At 51.7% G+C, this 20,032-nt stretch overlaps 1 protein-coding gene across 4 annotated transcripts in view; it reads left to right on the forward strand.

Annotated features, from left to right (window-relative positions):
- LOC116950716 (uncharacterized) overlaps window positions 1–19,222 on the forward strand; it is a 65,031-nt gene extending 45,809 nt beyond the window's left edge. Inside the window, exons 8-15 of one of the 4 annotated variants that reach the window (XM_032968708.2) lie at window positions 673–804; window positions 6,323–6,409; window positions 7,860–7,958; window positions 8,300–8,335; window positions 11,993–12,031; window positions 14,032–14,070; window positions 14,951–14,989; window positions 15,642–19,222. In XM_032968708.2, the coding sequence (XP_032824599.2) occupies window positions 673–804; window positions 6,323–6,409; window positions 7,860–7,958; window positions 8,300–8,335; window positions 11,993–12,031; window positions 14,032–14,070; window positions 14,951–14,989; window positions 15,642–15,672 (502 nt within the window). In that variant the 3' untranslated portion in view covers window positions 15,673–19,222. The remainder of the gene's footprint in view (window positions 1–672; window positions 805–6,322; window positions 6,410–7,859; window positions 7,959–8,299; window positions 8,336–11,992; window positions 12,032–14,031; window positions 14,071–14,950; window positions 14,990–15,641) is intronic. The other 3 variants (XM_032968710.2, XM_032968709.2, XM_032968711.2) reach the window with 3 other exon arrangements.
- Window positions 19,223–20,032: the final 810 nt, after the last annotated feature.

The following is a 20,032-nucleotide window of genomic DNA, read 5'->3' on the forward strand; positions in this document are numbered from 1 at the left end:
GGGGAGAGTGTCTCTACTGAGACACCCAGAGGGGACAGTCTCAACTGAGACACCCAGAGGGGAGAGTGTCTCTACTGAGACACCCAGAGGGGAGAGTGTCTCTACTGAGACACCCAGAGGGGAGAGTGTCTCTACTGAGACACCCAGAGGGGAGAGTGTCTCTACTGAGACACCCAGAGGGGAGAGTGTCTCTACTGAGACTCACAGAGGGGAGAGTGTCTCTACTGAGACACCCAGAGGAGACAGTCTCAACTGAGACACCCAGAGGGGAGAGTGTCTCTACTGAGACACCCAGAGGGGAGAGTGTCTCTACTGAGACTCACAGAGGGGAGAGTGTCTCTACTGAGACACACAGAGGGGAGAGTGTCTCTACTGAGACACACAGAGGGGAGAGTGTCTCTACTGAGACACCCAGAGGGGAGAGTGTCTCTACTGAGACTCACAGAGGGGAGAGTGTCTCTACTGAGACACCCAGAGGGGACAGTCTCAACTGAGACACCCAGAGGGGAGAGTGTCTCTACTGAGACACCCAGAGGGGAGAGTGTCTCTACTGAGACACCCAGAGGGGACAGTTTCAACTGAGACACACAGAAAGGAGAGTGTCTCCTGCGCCGTAGTCGGGGGGTGAGAGTTGACCTCTTGCTGCTGCTGCCGTTGCGTTGCCATGCGTAGCTACGTGATCAACACGCTGGAGCTGCTCGTGGCCGAGGACTACATGATCGTGTACCTCAACGGTGCCACGCCGCACCGGCGCATGCCCGGCTTGGGCTGGCTCAAGCGCTGCTACACCATGATCGACCGGCGGTAGGGAACACGCGCGTCCGCGTGACCGCACGCCCACACGCTCGCTCCGCTTAGCCTAGCTAGGGCCCGTATCTAACGGAGAGGGCTCCTTACCTGTAAGAACGCCTGGCAGTTCGCCGGCGTTGGCTTAAACGAACCTGACTCTACCGATGAGACGCTTTGTGTCGAAACCGGTCCTGAATTTGCCTGCGTTGAACCAATGCTGCTGAAATGGTGCACTTTCAGAATGCCGTCTAGCTATGGGATGAGTAAGAAATACTCGAATATCTGTATGGAGGGACAGATTTGTAAAACAGGAGTGTTGTGTGCTTATTTAGGTATCTGTGTGTGTCTATGACTGCGTGCAAATGTCTTTACACGTGTGCATAATTATGTATGTGTGTCTTTGCTGTGTGCCTGTACGTGTGCATAACTGTGTGCGAGTGTGTCTCTCTGTGTGACCATGTTGTGTTTCTGTGCATGTGTCTGTGCGCGTGTGTATACAGTGAGGGAAATAAGTATTTGATACCCTGCTGATTTTGTATGTTTGCCCACTGACAAAGAAATGATCAGTCTATAAGTTTAATGGTAGGTTTATTTGAACAGTGAGAGACAGAATAACAACAAGAAAATCTAGAAAAACGCATGTCAAAAATGTTATAAATACTCTTTGGTTCTATTGGGTAAAGTCACGTAGGTGAAAATAAAATAACAAAAAATCACGACGTTTCGGCCACAACACAAGCGGCCTTCATCAGGTGAAGGGACGAGACTGTCTGGAGGACAGCGCTGGAGTGGGAGAAGCCACGCTTAGATCACGACCACAGCTTAAAGGTCGTGATCTAAGCGTGGCTTCTCCCACTCCAGCGCTGTCCTCCAGACAGTCTCGTCCCTTCACCTGATGAAGGCCGCTTGTGTTGTGGCCGAAACATCGTGATTTTTTGTTATTTTATTTTCACCTACGTGACTTTACCCAATAGAACCAAAGAGTATGGATCCTAGCAGTCACGAAAGCTTTAAATCTAGAATTTAAAAAAATGTTATAAATTGGTTTGCATTTTAATTAGGGAAATAAGTATTTAACCCCCTCTCAATCAGAAAGATTTCTGACTCCCAGGTGTCTTTTATACAGGTAACGAGCTGAAATTAGGAGCACACTCTTAAAGGGAGTCTCCTAATCGCAGCTTGTTACCCGTATAAAAGACACCTGTCCACAGAAGCAATCAATCAGATTCCAAACTCTCCACCATGGCCAAGACCAAAGAGCTCACCAAGGATGTCAGGGACAGGATTGTAGACCTACACACGGCTGGAATGGGCTACAAGACCATTGCCAAGCAGCTTGGTGAGAAGGTGACAACAATTGGTGCGATTATTCGCAAACGGAAGAAACACAAAAGAACTGTCAATCTCCCTCGGCTTGGGGCTTCATGCAAGATCTCACCTCGTGGAGTTGCAATGATCTTGAGAACGGTGAGGAATCAGCCCAGAACTACACGGGAGGATCTTGTCAATGATTTCAAGGCAGCTGGGACCATAGTTACCAAGAAAACAATTGGTAACACACTACGCCGTGAAGGACTGAAATCCTGCAGCACCCGCAAGGTCCCCCTGCTCAAGAAAGCACATATACATGCCCGTCTGAAGTTTGCCAATGAACATCTGAATGATTCAGAGGACAACTGGGTGAAAGTGTTGTGGTCAGATGAGACCAAAATGGAGCTCTTTGGCATTAACTCAACTCGCCGTGTTTGGAGGAGGAGGAATGCTGCCTATGACCCCAAGAACACCATCCCCACCGTCAAACATGGACGTGGAAACATTATGCTTTGGGGGTGTTTTTCTGCTAAGGGGACAGGACAACTTCACCGCATCAAAGGGACAATGGACGGGGCCATGTACCGTCAAATCTTGGGTGAGAACCTCCTTCCCTCAGCCAGGGCATCGAAAATGGGTCGTGGATGGGTATTCCAGCATGACAATGACCCAAAACACACGGCCAAGGCAACAAAGGAGTGGCTCAAGAAGAAGCACATTAAGGTCCTGGAGTGGCCTAGCAAGTCTCCAGACCTTAATCCCATAGGAAATCTGTGGAGGGAGCTGAAGGTTCGAGTTGCCAAACATCAGCCTCGAAACCTTAATGACTTGGAGAACATATTCTTAGTTCTTTCGGTAAAGTCACGTTGAAGGGAAACAATAAAATAATAAAATATATATAAAACATTATTATTTTATTGTTTCCCTTCAACGTGACTTTACCGAAAGAATTAAGAATATGAATTACTGCAGTCACGAAAGCTTTAAATCAAAAGACTTGGAGAACATCTGCAAAGAGTAGTGGGACAAAATCCCTCCTGAGATGTGTGCAAACCTGGTGGCCAACTACAAGAAACGTCTGACCTCTGTGATTGCCAACAAGGGTTTTGCCAGCAAGTACTAAGTCATGTTTTGCAGAGGGGTCAAATACTTATTTCCCTCATTAAAATGCAAATCAATTTATAACATTCTTGACATGCGTTTTTCTGGATGTTTTTGTTGTTATTCTCTCTCACTGTTCAAATAAACCGACCATTAAAATTATAGACTGATAATTTCTTTGTCAGTGGGCAAACGTACAAATCAGCAGGGGATCAAATACTTTTTTCCCTCACTGTAAGTGTTAGTGTTTCAGTGTGTGGGGAGCGGTAGTGTAGCAGCTAATGCGCTGCGCTATGAACCTGGCGATCCGAGTTCGATTCCCGTTCGCGGCCAACACCAGTGACGATTATCTGAACTGGTCCTGGGCCTCCGTTATTTCAATTGAGTACCCGGTGCGATGTGTAAACATCACCACTAAAGTGCTGAGCACCGAACAGTCCTTCCAACTATACTACTAACCTAAAAACATTCACCTATATCACTTTACACAATAAAAACAAATTATAACATAGAACATGATATTAAAATGAGTGAATACATTTTTTTTAAATTTACCTTTTCAGGCAACTGATCAAAAGATGTTGCTGCATGTTGGAATGACTGGCACGGCGATGTGGAGGCGTTACTGCTGTTGCACTGCAGGAATATGTACAACGTTGGCCGGGTCGCTTCTGAAAAAGAGTTACGTTGCTCAGTGGGCCTTACCTGGTAATTGGTAGTTTAAGGACACCGTGACGGCAGCCTCCCGGGCGGCTCCTCGTTTGGTGACGTCTCGGCGCGTGCCGTTGAGACATTTCGTTAACGCGGAAATTCGATTTCATTAATCGGGGAAAAAGAAAAAACTGTGTCCGTAAATTCTCAATTTCCGTGAACGCAAAATGTCGTAAACCGAACGTTCCGTAAAGCGAGGGATACCTGTAATTAGAAAAAAAACTCACGGGGCACCCCCCAGATGCGAAGCTCTGCATTGTCCACCCCTATGGTGTGTGCGTGATTTTTAATTTACAACTTAAATGGTCCGTTTCTTATACAGGGACTCCTCTACTTACTGTTTGAACATTCGACTTACGAACTTTCAGAGATACGAACAAACTGTTTGATGATCTCACGGCGCATAGCCGTCGTCAAATTTCGTTTCGCACGGAAATTTGATTTCGTCCGTCGAAAAAGTTCCTGTAGTAGTAATAATAAATTTGTCAATCGCGTCGCCGCGAAATTTCGATAACAAAACCGAACGCTCGTGAATGGAGGTACACCGCGCTCGCAACCAAAGTGGCCACCCACCGTTGTACAGGGACTACCTCTACCTACAAACGAGTTGGATTCCAGAGGTCTGTTCGTAAGTCGACTTGTTTGTAAATCCAACTTCACTCCTGTTGGTTCCAAACATGTACACTGAACACGGGAATTGGCTTTAAAAGTTGCATAATCTCCTGTAGATGTAGGTGCCGCTGGTTCTTCATGTTCTGCAGATGTAGATGCCACTGGTTCTTCATATTCTGCAGATGTCGATGCTAATTCCGTTTGGTGCTCGTGTTTTCGCTCTACTCTCTTGAAACACTTACCAAGAGACGTCTGCACAGTTGCTTTAATCGCAAGTCAACTTGTAACAAGCAATAGCATCGTAAACAGCTGCGGCTGGACATGGACAGGTTTGTTAGTATCTCTGAAAGTTCGTAAGTCGAATGTTCGTAAGTAGAGGAGTCCCTGTACACGTTCCGAATGAAACGTCTTGACGTGGCCGTGTGGTTAGCGCTGGGCTGGCAACAACCGAGCCTCCGGGTTTGAATCTGGGTTTCGGCCGCCCACCATTGTACGCACGTACAATATAACCCCTGGTAACGACCACGACTAATCGCTTAACGACGGGCCTCCATAGAGTCCAATATGTAATGTATAGTAGTGTATAGTAGTGGAGTGTATAGTGTAGTGTAGATTAGTGCCTCCATAGAGCCCAACGTGTACGCTTACCGACCATTCCCCTGTTAACGACGGGGTTACGACGAGCACGCGACCGCATATTTTGGCCAATCAGCGAGTTCCGAAGTGGTCTGACCAGGGCTCGACCAATTAACGACGTCCCTTCATTAGCAACATCTCTTTTGAATTCTTGGTGTACTGTATTTCCACGACTCGCTTAACGACCAAATCACTTGACGACCGGTTTCATGGAACCAATTGCCATCGTTGATATATATACTGTATATGTTGAACTTTGTTTGCACCGTGCGTAGCCAACCACAGATCATCGGGTTCTCAGCCTGGAGAGAGTTCATGGTTCTCCACTGGTCACCAGCGACTGCACAAAAAACTCATTTTTATTAAAAGTATTTTTTTACAGTAATTTTTTGCCAAATGCCACCACTGAATGTGATATAGTTTTACTGGCGTGCAACCAACCAACAACACACATGAGCGTTTGAGTCCTTAATAGGGGAATTGGCCAAACATCCCAATGTAGGACGCTCCCAGAAAAGTCATCAGACTTGACAATGCCTTCCTGGGCAAGTGACAGCAAATTGTTGATTTATCTTGCGTTTATTTTTGGGCCGCGATTTCCACTACTTTACTTTCCCCCACTATTCTTGTGCTTCTGGCGTCACGTGCTCACGGAATGCAGGAACCATTCAGAACTCCGGCAGAGCCAGCCTCCATGTCAGCAGGAGTGGATATCAGAGAGCTACCTCCGAGTATGCGATCGAAGGACGACTTTGTCCGTTGAGCGAAATTTGTACGAGCAAATAGCGAGTTGTATTCTCGATTTGCCCTCTGTTCAACACGGGCAGGGAGTGGCACTTTCCCACCACCCTGCTCCTACAGAGGGAAATGTTCATCCCTGTGAGAGATAAACTTGTGTTTAGAAATTCTCGAGATATTAAATTCACCCATAATTAAGTGCGCAAACAAATTGAATGTGATGGGGATTATTTTCGTGCAGCCGTTGGTGACCCGGCTAAGACCATTAAGGCACAACAACCGAGAGCCCGCTTTAACCACAGGCAACGACTGAGACCTGGAATCGAACCCAGGCTCTCAGCGGTGCCGGCTCGGCGTCTCTGACCTCTGAGCCGCCCGGGCCACCTTGAATCCGGTGCCGTTCTAACCGCGCTTGTGCCGGCAGGTTACGGAAGAACCTCAAGTCGCTGGTTATCGTTCACCCATCTTGGTTCATCCGGACGGTGCTGGCTTTCTCCCGGCCCTTCATCAGGTACTTACGGTTACTCGGGGATGCTCGTGGATACTCACGGGTACTCACGGGACGGTAAGGCCCTGCTGGAGACGACCACCACCAGACCTTTTTTTAAAAGTTCCGGCCTCAATGGGTGCTCGCTCGCACGTCCCACACCAACAGTCCGTACAACCGCACGCTAAACGTGTGTCCGCATGTGTGCTGTGAGTCTGCGAGCACTGGGAAGTGCACGCTTGGAATTACACCGAGACATGGGCAGACTGAGGAACGCGTCAAGTGCGCAGGTTCAGGACCGTTAAGAGCGGGAAGTGGGCCTGGGCGAGATTCCAACTCAAGAGACGATGGGCCGGTGACAGGGGCGCGACTATGGGGCGGGGGGGTATGTGGCAGCGTTATGCGATGCGTAGGGGGCTAGTTGGCCACAAGGTGGCGGGGGGGGGGGCCTGAATCAACAGATAAATAAGTAAGAACACGTTAAAAAATATTCTGAATTAAAAATATTCATAAAAAATTACCTGCGGTCTGCCATGAACCAAACCCGATTAACGCATCTGGCTAGTGTGTCAATAGAGCACCATCAAGTTCCACCCGCCTTGAGGAAATCCTCGACCGAGGGGCCGGCATGAAAGCAAGACGCACGATAACTTAATTGCGAGTAATTGTACCTTTAAATCTATTTATTAATACTGTCGCTGTAAGACCGTCTTCCTCGAGACACAAAAGACAGTGCAACTAAAATAACATACAGTATATAGTTATCGCCTACATATTATTGTGTACGGGGTTAAAAACATCGTAGCAATTTCAGTAAAAGTGAGTCGGGAGAAAGGAGGGGGACTGTCAGTCGTATCTTGAATAGCCCCTCCCCGTTGAAATGGGGAGTTCCACCCCTGGCTGTTGGTCGAGGCTAACGCCGGAGCGGCAGCCAAGGGAGGGAGCACGTGGAGAGTTACGTTACACCGGGCCACAGGTGGAGCGGTGCCGTGGGCTCGCGTGCGGGCCATGAGACTGATCGTCGCGGCGCCGCGACAGCTGGCGACGGCTTGGGGAGCCCTCCATCCAGCAGTGGATCGATCGTGGATGATGATGATGATGACGACGCTGTGTGTGTGCGCGTGAGCAGCACCGAGTAGTGTAGCGGTAAGCGCGCTGCGCTACGAACCTGGCAACCAGAATTTGATTCCCGTTCCCGGCCACCAACACCAGTGACGATTATATGAACTGGTTCCGGACCTCCCCTAGGTCGATTCATCCTCAAATAATTACCGGACACGATGCGTATGCATTGCCGCTCGGGAGACAAAGACGGCCGGATGTCGTGCCGACCACCCACCCCGTCGTGTGACATGCGGTCTCGTATGTACGTATGTTGAACCGTGCTAATCGGAGACACGTCTTCATAGGTGCTCGCTAACAGCACTTTCTCCAACAATATATGAAGGCTACATGGGGATCTTTGTCTTTACAGCACCAAGTTTTCGAGTAAAGTCCGCTACGTGCACAGCCTGGTGGAGCTGGCTCAGATCCTGCCCATGGAGCACATCCACATCCCCGACGGGGTCATGCGGTGAGCATACGTCCTCACTCGCCCTCACTCGTCCTCACTCGTCCTCACCCGCCCGCACTCGTCCTCACTCGCCCTCACTCGTCCTCACTCGCCCGCACTCGTCCTCCCTCGCCCGCACTCGCGCGCACTCGTCCTCACTCGCCCGCACACACTGCCGCGTGCACTCACAACACTCCGTGCCACACTGCGTGTTTGCGCCCCATCGTCTCCGCCATCGATCCCGCCGCTACCGTCGCCGTTTTTATTTGCTCGCGCTCCAGCGTCCTCGCCGTGTTGTGCCCCATCGCATGTGACCTCGTGTGACCCCCCCCCTGACCTCCTGACCCCCATCCCCAATGAAGGCTAGAGGAGGCGCGGTTCCGCAGGAGAAAGCGAAGGTAACAGCTCCCCCCACCATACCCCTCCCCTCCCACCCCCCACGTTTTTACCTCCCCTCTCTGCCTCGGGGCCCCCTCACTCTGCTTGCCTCGTTTCCACGAATGCCGGGGAGCCGAGTGGCCCAGTGGCCCGGTCGCAGCGGCAGGGCCCGGCTGCCGTGTGCCATGAGGCCACCTGGGATCGGCCTCTCTCGCTCCGCATCCCTGCCCCCCCCCCTCCCCTGCTTCAGGTGGGCCTGGAGCGAGGGCTGAGCGAGGTAGCCCCATCCGCCTCTAGGCCCTGCTTGGCCCCGATCCACATGCGTCTGTGAGGCCTCCCTGTCATGGTCTAGTTTGCGGCTCGGCTTTTAGCCAGTGGAGAACGGCCCCCTGCTGCGAGGGTCCCCGCGCAAGCTCGGCTCAGATGTGCCAGTGGAAAAGGGGCATTTGGTCCGGCTTGGTGTCGGCCCAGAGCCAGGGCTGTTCTCGCAGCCTGTGGAAACGAGGCATTCCTCTCTCTCTCTCTCTCCCCCTTTGGCGTCTCTCCCACCATCTCCCCAACCCCTCGCTGTCCAACCATCGCCACATTCCGATGAGCACGGTTGGCTACGTACGGTTCCACTGTACGCACATGCACTCGCAAGCACCAACAGCAAAGTCGTAATGTTTCGGCTTGTGTTGCGGCGCGGGACTCAAACAGAGATCCCGGAGTTTGAGGCGGTGACAGTGGTCGCCTAACAACTGAGCCAGCACCGCCGGGAACCTGAGTGCCAAATCAGGGTTTCGGCACACCAGTGATTAAACCGGGCTCTCTTGAGTGCAGTGAGCTGATGATGGTCTTGGCCAAGTCACCAATGACGTCACACAATACAACCAGACCACAATTTGGCCCAGAGGGTTTGTTTAGTTTTGTCTTCTGCGCCCGTTCGAATGCGACTTGGGGTACACGGCGAGACGCTTTGTATACCGTTGAGTTCATCATCATCATCATCTATGTCGTCATTTTAATTATTTTTCCCACCAGCTTTTAATTTCACTCCATGATGTTTCTGGTCCAGCCAGTAATGACTCTTACGTCTGTGCTTCATGGGGGACTGACAGCCATTCTTCATTTGCCAGTTTATTATTCTGCTGTCATTTATTATAATTGTATTTATTAGTATCGCACTTGTTTACCCAGGAAAGCGTCGGCGAGTCTCTTTTTCAGAAGGGCTCTGCCGATGTTTGGCAGTGGGGGGCGGGGGGGGGGGGCACTGTCGCTGTTGTGTGTATGGCTTCAGAATTGAGTAATTTGCAGTGTCAAATTGTCAGCATTGGGATGGTTGGCCAAGTCCGGTGGCACTTGCAAGTTTTCTTTGCTGTGCCAGGAAACGCGGAGAACCTCCGAAGGAATCCCAATGCAGAACGGGGGGAGATCAATAAACAAATATCTTTTGATTTAAAGCTTTCGTGACTGCAGGGATTCATATTCTTGGTTCTTTCGGTAAAGTCACGTAGAAGGGAAACAATAAAATAATAAAAATGTAAAACAATAAAATTCTCACGACGTTTCGACTGCAACACAAGCAATCATCATCAGGTGTGAAAACCACAGCAAGAAAATTTGAAAAAAGTGGCGTTTTTTTAACGTTAAAAAACCACACCCATCTCAAACCTTTATAAGTCCCTGCCTTAGCAGCGCTCCCGCCATTTATTTTTTCCTGCCTCAGTAGCTCTCACCTGATGACGATCGAAACGTCGTGATATTGTGATTATTTTTATTCTATCTACATGGCTTTACTGAAAGACCCAAAGAATATGAATATAAATATGTACTTTAGAAGTTTAATATTTAAAACGGTTGCACTCTATACGGTTTGCCGCGTGTGTATGTCCGTTTTTGTGTGTAGTGGTTATCTGTGTGTTTTGTGTGTGGGGAGCAGTAGTGTAGTGGGTTTGTGTGCGTAGTGGTTATGTGTGTGTTATGTGTGTGGGGAGCGGTTGTGTAGTGGTTATGTGTTGTGTGTGGGGAGCGGTAGTGTAGTGGTTATGTGTGTGTTATGTGTGTGGGGAGCGGTAGTGTAGTGGTTGTGTGTTGTGTGTGGGGAGCGGTAGTGTAGTGGTTGTGTGTGTTATGTGTGTGGAGAGCGGTAGTGTAGTGGTTGTGTGTGTTATGTGTGTGGGGAGCGGTAGTGTAGTGGTTGTGTGTTATGTGTGTGGGGAGCGGTAGTGTAGTGGTTGTGTGTTATGTGTGTGGGGAGTGTTAGTGTAGTGGTTGTGTGTTATGTGTGTGGGGAGCGGTAGTGTAGTGGTTGTGTGTTATGTGTGTGGGGAGCGGTAGTGTAGTGGTTGTGTGTTATGTGTGTGGGGAGCGGTAGTGTAGTGGTTGTGTGTTATGTGTGTGGAGAGCGGTAGTGTAGTGGTTGTGTGTGTTATGTGTGTGGGGAGCGGTAGTGTAGTGGTGATGTGTTATGTGTGTGGGGAGCGGTAATGTAGTGGTTGTGTGTGTGTTGTGTGTGGGGAGCGGTAGTGTAGTGGTTGTGTGTGTGTTGTGTGTGGGGAGCGGTAGTGTAGTGGTTGTGTGTTATGTGTGTGGGGAGCGGTAGTGTAGTGGTTGTGTGTTATGTGTGTGGAGAGCGGTAGTGTAGTGGTTGTGTGTGTTATGTGTGTGCGGAGTGGTAGTGTAGTGGTTATGTGTTATGTGTGTGGGGAGCGGTAGTGTAGTGGTTGTGTGTGTTATGTGTGTGGGGAGCGGTGGTGTAGTGGTGATGTGTGTGGGGAGCGGTAGTGTAGTGGTTGTGTGTGTTATGTGTGTGGGGAGCGGTAATGTAGTGGTGATGTGTGTGTGTTGTGTGTGGGGAGCGGTAGTGTAGTGGTGATGTGTGTGGGGAGCGGTAGTGTAGTGGTTGTGTGTGTTATGTGTGTGGGGAGCGGTGGTGTAGTGGTGATGTGTGTGGGGAGTGGTAGTGTAGTGGTTATGTGTGTTATGTGTGTGGGGAGCGGTAGTGTAGTGGTGATGTGTGTGGGGAGCGGTAGTGTAGTGGTGATGTGTAATGTGTGTGGGGAGCGGTAGTGTAGTGGTTGTGTGTTGTGTGTGGGGAGCGGTAGTGTAGTGGTGATGTTTATGTGTCCGGGGAGCGGTAGTGTAGTGGTGATGTGTGTTATGTGTGTGGGGAGTGGTAGTGTAGTGGTTGTGTGTGTTACGTGTGTGGGGAACGGTAGTGTAGTGGTTCGTGCGCCGTGCTACCAACCCCACGACCAGAGTTTGATGCCCGCTCAGAGTAAACATTGGTGACGAATATCTGAACCGGTCCTGGGCCTCCCCTATGTCGACTCAGCCTCAAATGAGTACCTGGTGCGGTATGTAAATATCGCTACTAGGGAGACAAAGACGGTCGGGCATGGTGCTGGCTACCCACCCCTTCACATGCCATTCCGGCTTTCATTGGTGCTACTCGCTAACAGCACTTGCCTCAACAGTCTGTTAAGGCTATATGGGGGATCTTTTCCTTGTTTGTTGTCATCACGAGCTTGTTATGAATGTGTCACTTGACAACCTTGCAAACGGGGCATCCAATCTCAGGGTTATTATCCCGGTGAAATATTTTAATGAAAAAAAGATATTGTTAATATGAATGATGGTGTTTGATGATGATGGTGATGGTAACGATGATGTTGATTTCTTGTCGATGTGTGCAGGCTCGAGGAGGAGTTGAGGGAAGCCAGCGAAACAATGAGGTGAGACCCACAGGTGTACTGTAAATACTGTATGTTGAACTTCTTTTGCACCTTAAATAGCCAACCGTGGCTAATTGGAAGTGCAGGGGAAGGACAACTAAAAGCAGTTGTAAAGAAATGAGATTGTCAATCTAGATTAAGTGTCTAGCTCTAGTGGCTTCTTAATATCGGAAGAGCGTTCCAGACGTTCTGCAGAAGCGCATCTGAAAGCGCCACGCGATGCGGTGACCGTCTTTGTTCGATGGCTAGCCCAAACAAATGAAAAAAAACCGATGCATCGATATCATTCTTTAACATCGGTCAGTTACTATGATTACAATTACGACTGTTTATGCCGTACAACCCCACCGAGCCTCAAGTCTCTTTCAGGAGGGACCTGCCCAGTCCTCACAGTCGGGAGTGCGACGTCTGTGTGACGTGCGGCCGACCGAGTAATTTGCGGGCAACTTTCACCAATAGCGGTTGCACTCTGCGATTGTTTTTTTTCCGCCTAAGCTCGCAAACGCACGCGCCGAATCGCCGGCGAGGAACCGGCGGCGTCGTGAGATTCGCCAAAACGCTCCGTGCCACCGGTGGCCGGTCCGCAGAGCGCTTTGATCCACGTCGGTGCCTCTCAACGCGCTCCGCCGCTGCCACCACCACCACAAGGGCTCTGAACAGCAGTTTAGGCGGATGGATTTAACCTCGTAATATACTCGGGACGTGAAGTACTCGCGCCATATATTGTGGTAGAAATATTTGTTTTTTTATGGACGGTATGGTATTCCCTCATTATTCGCAAGGGATACGTTCTGGAGAGGCTCATGAATGGAAAATTGCGTGGATAACGATATTGGCCTGCGAAAACAAATCTATTTCAAGAATTACCTCAAATCAATACATTAGCTTTTTCTCTCTCATCACTTGTTCCCATCGTATTCTCTCTCGTCACTGTATCTCTAATCATTCTATCATCACTTTATCTCTCATCACTTTATCTCTCTCGACGCACCAGTCATCGTGTAGAATTCCAGATGCGATTTGCGGATAGCCAAATTCGCGGACAGCAAGTTTGTGAATAACGAAGGAATACTTTACCGTTATTAATTCTTAGTCAAGGATTTTTATTTGCCTCCACCAGAAAGCTCTGACCGACAGCTACCCGATGCATTTCACCCTGGAATATACGAGAGACAAAGCACCAGCGCCATCTATTTAGAGGAAGTTGATATATATAAACACATGTAATTTTTTAGTGTACGAATTCTGAAGTCGGGGATTTTTATTTGCCATCAGCCATAACGAAAGCAGCCGTCTGTGCTTATGTGAGGGTTTGTCACGGATATTAATCCCTGAGATACGCAAATTCAAATTTAGCGACCCACGTGTTGGCCACCGCTGCTCTGTGCGATGGAGTTGCGTCACCCCTCGCAGCCACTGGAGGCGCTTCCGTTCGCTCATCGATCACCCCCAGCGAGTTTTAATCCGGCTTGGATATGCGCACGTGCAACATTTTGTACAAAACGCATCGTCTGCTTTTGGGTCTCTTCAACAAAACGAAAGAACCTGCGGATCACGCTGACGAGGGAACCTTGCATTACGTCTACTGCAGGAGCAGTAGACGTAATGTCATTACAGTGCCGTCGAAGCACTCTTATCTGTGATGAAGCCAGGGGAGGGATGAACCTCAAGGAACGTATCTCTGTGGTGGACCGCGGTGACCAGCGGGAAGCATTCGCTTCAGGGCACTCCTCAACTTCCAGTACGGCTCTCCCTCCCTGAGCTGTGGGGGGGGGGGTAGGCGGAGCAGTGAGCCCTTGAACTCCCAAACTGAGAGACGAGAAGAGGAACGCATAGATTAGGGGACGTACACACATTCCAGACGTCACGCTTAGTGAGAATGTGTGAGCGATGGCGAAGGCTTGGAGAGGCCTTCATCCAGCAGTGGATGATGATGACGACGAAGAGCCTGGATTTTGGACGGTCTGTGCTTAATGGGGTCCCCGCGTGTCACGGTGCAGACTTCGGCAGGAGCTGGAGGCCGTCGCCGAGGAGGAGAGGTAGGCCACACCCTCGCCTTGCCCACACGTCCAGCCACGACCTCTCCCAGGCCGGCCCCACCACACCCCGCGAGGGGTCTTATAAGCGGGACGGGTCAAAGGTTAAGGGCTCTCTCGCCCCCCTACCCTCTGACCTCTCCGCGGTCCTCCCCTCTCCCTCACTCCCAGGATCCGCATGCAGCACGCCTCCTCTTCCCCCTGCGCGCATGCACGCTCGCCAGGGTTGCCGCGATATCGTTTTTTAAGGTTCACAGTGGAATGATCTTTCATGCCGGCAGGTTTCCCTCAACTAGGGCAATTTTCGTTTCGCAATCGTGTCGCTTTAGTTGCTTCGCCGTGCCTGCCGCCAGGGAATGAAGGTCGCTTTGAAGGTCATTCCGCTGCAGTTCGCGGCAGCGCAAGCCTGCCAAAGGACGGACGTGCCAGTCACGGTAACTGGGCCGTCGACAATGCCTACGAACACACGTGCTGTCAGTTATGCGATAAAAAAATTTTTTTATGTATAAATTAACCACGGACACGATGATGCGGTTTAACCACGTGCCTTCAATTGGACCAGGACACGCTTTGCAAGGCACTCGTTTAGCAAGTAATAGCCACATAATTCGAACTTTGATCACTCTTGTTATTGCGAACTCTTAATTATTGCTCCTTCACGAACATTTTGGTCGGGAAACGAGCCATGATTGAAACGTCAGTGTCACCATATCGCAGCAACCGTAAACCATCGCCCTTTCCTGATCGCCCGCCCTCCGTTTCTTGATTAATTCCCTTTCTATTGAACCTCTCCCGTCACCTCGTCGCTCGTTTTGCTGCCCTCGTTTTGTTTGTTTTTTGCGTTGGTTTCAGATTTGGTTTTTGTTTTGTCGCCTTAACACAGAATGGATGACGCCTTGTTTAAAGCCGTGGCTGCCGCAATGTAAGCCCCAGCTCCTCCTCCTAACCCCTGACCCATAACCCCCCCCCCCTGACCCATAACCCCCCTGACCCATAACCCCCCTAACCCATAACCTCCCTGACCCATAACCTCCCACACCCCCCCACCGCTCACCTCAAGCTTTCCTTCGCAAACCAATCGGTAGAGCCCCTCCGGCGAGTGTTTTGGGGGGTTGTTAGCGCGTGACGTCCCACGTCCGTGACGCCAGGACCCCTCCCTGCACGTGGAGCGAAGCGTCGTGGACGGCCATACCCGGAACGCACATCGGAGAGCTGCTGCGGCACGACCTCGGGCACCAACACGGTCCGAGTATCGCGCTGCGAATGCCGAGGTGCACTCGGGCCAATCTGGTCTCGCCGTAGGCGTCGCTCGCTTCGAGCGTGCTCCCCGCACGCGACCCGATTGGGGCCTCCCCCGAGCAATCTCGTGTTGCAGCTCGGCTCGGTTAGCAGCCAGTGGAAAGAAAAGAAACAAGCACCCGTCGCCGCGCTGGCACGGCTCGGATGTGCGAGTGGGAAAGGGAGCCTCTTGCCATCCACCGTCCACTCGGCCCATCGCGGTCACCTCTGCTTAGACCGCCCTGCTCTAGGTGCGCTCCAGCGCGGGTGCTCACCCTCGCATTGCCGTCTCCCAGCAGGGAGTCGGAGGCGTCCACCTCGCAGTGACGGCGTCGGCCCGGGGGGGGGGTGAGCGGGGGTGGGAGGCGCGTCACCTCGCGGGTGCAGCCGCGACCTCGCCGGCGGCGTCGCGGCCGTGGTTGGCCGTCCGACGAAACCTCAAGTTCGACGACGCAGCACGGTGTGAGGGGTGGGGGTGGCGGGCGGGCGGGCGCATAGGACCGACACAAAACGCAACCCAACTTCGTCCGGCTATCTCCCTCCTGCTGGGCATCACCAGCCACGGCTGTCAGACGAGACGAGTTTGCGCGAGAGCACGCCATCGGCCGCGTGCTCTCTCGCGTCGCTCGACGAACACCCCCTTGTCCCCCACCCCCTTGTCCCCCGCCCCCTTGTCCCCCACCCCCTTGTCCCCCACCCCCTTGTCCCCCACCCCCTCCCGCCCCTTCCCCACCCCTCTGCATCGTACGGGGAGATGATTGCGATCGCTGAAGTGACGGCGGCGTGGGACGCCAACGAGCGTCGCGACGGGAGGAGCACCGGGTCTCGCCGCGCGACCTGAAGCCAATGCCGCGCGGGAAGCAGGCGCTTGCGCGGAGAGGGAACGAGGGGAGCGGAGAGGGTGAGGAGCACGACGGACGGCGTGGTTACCCGCGGGCCCTCGCGCCGAGCGTGGTTACCCGGCGAGGTCGCCAGGCAGGCCGGACCTCGTGCGCCACTGTCGACCGCGCACCACCGAGCCTCCCGCTACGACAACCTTCTTCGCGGTTGCGACTTTACGTTGGTGCGGCGTCATGAACGCGACCGCCGTGCAGAAAAACGGCGTCTTGAGACGGTGGGGCAGGTTCAGGTCGTGGGGAAGGACGTGGCGCTCGTAGGCGAGCGATGGTGAGGAAGGTCTCGAGGCTGGACTAGAGAGCAGCAGGCAGGGAGTCGACAGCACAGACGGCTGGGAGGGCGTTCCAGACTACGGGGATGGCAGAGGAGAACGAGCAACCTCCCACGAAGCCAGGGGTGGTGATCTTTTTGCTCATCAGGGGGGTCCAATTAGACTTCCGGATGCTTGTGGCGGATCGCACGTCAAGGCGCGAAGCTCGGCATTATCCATCAATGACGTGGCACGTAGCAGCGGGGAGAGGCCGTCACGGTGGCAGCGCTAGAATTAGAAACCCGTTGTCACCAAGTCGAAGATATTCCCCTCTAGAAGCTGATTATCGCAAAGATAAAATTCCACACACTCGTGTTCACGGTACAATTACTTGGTTTACGCTCGCAACTTCGCGTTAGAAATTGCACAATTCAGCGACGAATGCTTTCACGTTATTAAAATTGGCAGCGAGGTGGCTCGAGCGGTGGAACGTTTGCCGCTCATCGCAGAGGTTCAAGGTTCGAATCGAGCGGCGGCCTCCCGCGTTAATAATGCGGCGCAACAGCCATTGTGTGCCGGCGTCAGGGTCCACACTTGAAGAATTACGCCGCAAATTTACTGAATTGGGATTGTAAACGGAAATCACCGCCGCCTCCTGGCAGACGAATTCCCCCGAGGTCACTCTTGCAATTGACTCATCTTGGACTCCCGATTTCTCGCCTTGTTTAACAAAATACATTAGAAACGTGAAGGTATTACATTCGGTGCGTAAACAATTAAACCTAATACACGTTCATCAGTTTAAATAAAAATAAACATATCCAAAATTTGACAAAAATCCACGATCTGAAACATAAGAAATGCAAAACTCATCCGTACTTCACTTCCTTGGGCTGCGCAGATAAACTTGTGTGTTCAGCAACTGGCTCGGCAGCGGCCGGTAGATGCGTAGAGTTGCCTCTGATTCTAGCGCAGTGGGGTGGAGTGAACGTCGCGGATTACTCTCCGTCACCTTTGTAACGGAGAGTAATCCGCAACCAGCTACTGGGACAAGCCCAGTGGCAGACCCAATTGGAAGGAGGGGGGAGGGGGACGATTGAGAAAATTGTCTTTATTATGAACGTAGGGCCATATTGTAAAAGCTTCGAATTTTAGAGCCACCAGCCACCAGCCACCGCCCACCTCTCAGACACTCCCAGCTTCCAGAGTGTCTGTGACCCCACAGCAAAAGAGTGTATGCAATGCGGCACACAATAGCCTCCTCGCTCGCGTTACTGGTCGTTGTTAAGTTATATCGTGCGTGTGACATGCGTGGCGTATAAAGCTACAGCAGCACATAGACGAGGATTCCGTGCCGTCGAAAATCTGCGCGTGCGTGCGCGCGTGTGTTCGCGAATAAGGCATCGCCCAATCCTCGTGTGTTTATTTACCGCATTCCCCCGGATCGCGGAGACGTGCCGGAGCGTGAGACACACCCATAACCCGCGGTGCGTTCGACAGGGCAGAAGCGCCCTGCAGAGGGCTTGTGGAGCCAACGAGCCCCTTGTAAAGCAGCCACAGGAGAGCATTTGTGGCGAGGAGCTAACAACGGTCAGCGGTTGTAGGTGCGGGGTCGCGTCAGAAGTCCGGACCAATCGGTGGGCGCCGTTCCTTTGCTGCCGGCTCTCGGTTCGGCGGACACGCGCGCCAGCGCTCATTGGCCGAGCCGGGTGCGTTGTGACGTCACGCCGCCGTTGCTAGGCGCGGCGGCGGCGGCGGCGTCCGAGCCCGCGGCGCCGTTTGACGTCGAGGCGGAGGGGCCCGGCGCCAGCGAGTCGACAAGTCTGGTCACACGCCTACCGGGACCCCTCTGAGATGCACCCCCAACATTCGCTTTAAAATACGATAACAAACCCGTCGACCCGTACCAGTGCCTACCTTGTTACAGACCAATTCACACCTTGTTGGTCACCCGGTGCCCCTTATAAATCTCAATGTTCATCCTTACAAAGTGCTATCACAAGGCAGAAATACAAACACATTTTTGTTGTTGCTCGTTTTGAAACGGCTGTACGCCTTATGGACCTGAAAACTCAATTCCTCTGTGCAAGAATACGGAGTACACCGTACGGGTTGACACGGTACGCGATAAAGGGGATTGGTGGGGAATAAGTGCGTCTTATAATTATCTGGAGACATCGATCACCAGCCACGATGTTGTTCGCTGCGGTAGGACACCCGAACTGTGTGAGCCACAGTTGTCCTTTGACCGTGCTTCACCGCACTGGTCAATGCGGGTTGGTACATGCCCCCCCAAACCACATTGCCCCCCCCCACCCAAACTTGTACGCAGTGTTCGTAATATTACACACCGCCACGTCCCAGCGTTCTGATTGGCTTCAAGCCACGTGCCATTCAACGCGCGGGTAAGGGGGGGGGACGCGGGAGGTGGGGGGTGTTGGGTGTGGGGGGTACCAAGCACCTTGTGGTAAACACGCACTACACACGCACTACACACGCGCTGTCACGGGAGTGCGCCTTACAATACAGAATACGCCAATTCAATCGGTCGCCTATAACAATTCATACCCAAGTGGTTGCGCCGAACACTGCGTTAACGTGCGGCGTTGTTTGTGATTTCCACGTGGAAGTAATCCACTTCACCGAATCGTTCGCCCGCGAAATTATGATAAATACGGTCGGTTAATGTGTTGACCTGTGTTTGGGAGGAATTAAACAAATGAAAACGTTGCCATCGGTTCAGAGCAATCGATGACTGTGTGGCTCATTTTGGTGCGTCTATGTAGCTTTTTGTGCGTTGACGACCCCTAACATTAAATGCTCACGCCAATTTTTGTTTAAAAGGTCATTTAAATTAAATGCACCAACACCAAGCTGTTAAGGCACAGGAGTAATCCACGTGTACAGGGACTCCTCTACTTACGAACGAGTTAGGTTCCAGAGGTCTGTCCGTAAAGTCGATTTGTTCGCAAGTCCAACTTTACCCCTGTCGATTTCTCATGTTGCACGACATGTACATGTTGCAGGACATGTTGCGCGACATGTATATGTTGCGCGACATGTACACTAAACACGGGGAATGGCTTTAAAAGTTGTGTATTCTCCGGCGGTTGAACGTACGACTTTCGGTCCGAACAGGCAACTGGACATACGGACCAGGTTGTTCGTATCTCTTAAAGTTCGTAAGTCGAATGTTCATAAGTAGAGGAGTCCCGTGTATAAGAAATTGACCATCCAGGTTGTTTGTAAATTAAAAATCACGCACACACCATAAGGGTGGACAATGCAGAGCTTCGCATCTGGGGGTTCCCCGTGAGTGTTCCCCCCAATTACAGGTATCCCTCGCTTTCCGAACGTTCGGTTAACGACATTCGCGTTAACGTAAATTCACAAATTACGGACGCAATTTTTTTTCCCCCCGATTAACGCAATCGAATTTCCGCGTTAACGAAATTTCTCTACGACACGCGCAGTGACATAATCGAACGGGAAGCCACGAGGGAGGTTGGCGTCATCCATCGGCTGCCGCGTGACGGTGTG

This window comes from Petromyzon marinus, chromosome 40 (genome assembly GCF_048934315.1).
Source record: "Petromyzon marinus isolate PM22_M1 ecotype Great Lakes invasive population chromosome 40, UKy_Petmar_22M1.pri1.0, whole genome shotgun sequence".
NCBI classification, from domain to species: Eukaryota; Metazoa; Chordata; class Hyperoartia; order Petromyzontiformes; family Petromyzontidae; genus Petromyzon; species Petromyzon marinus.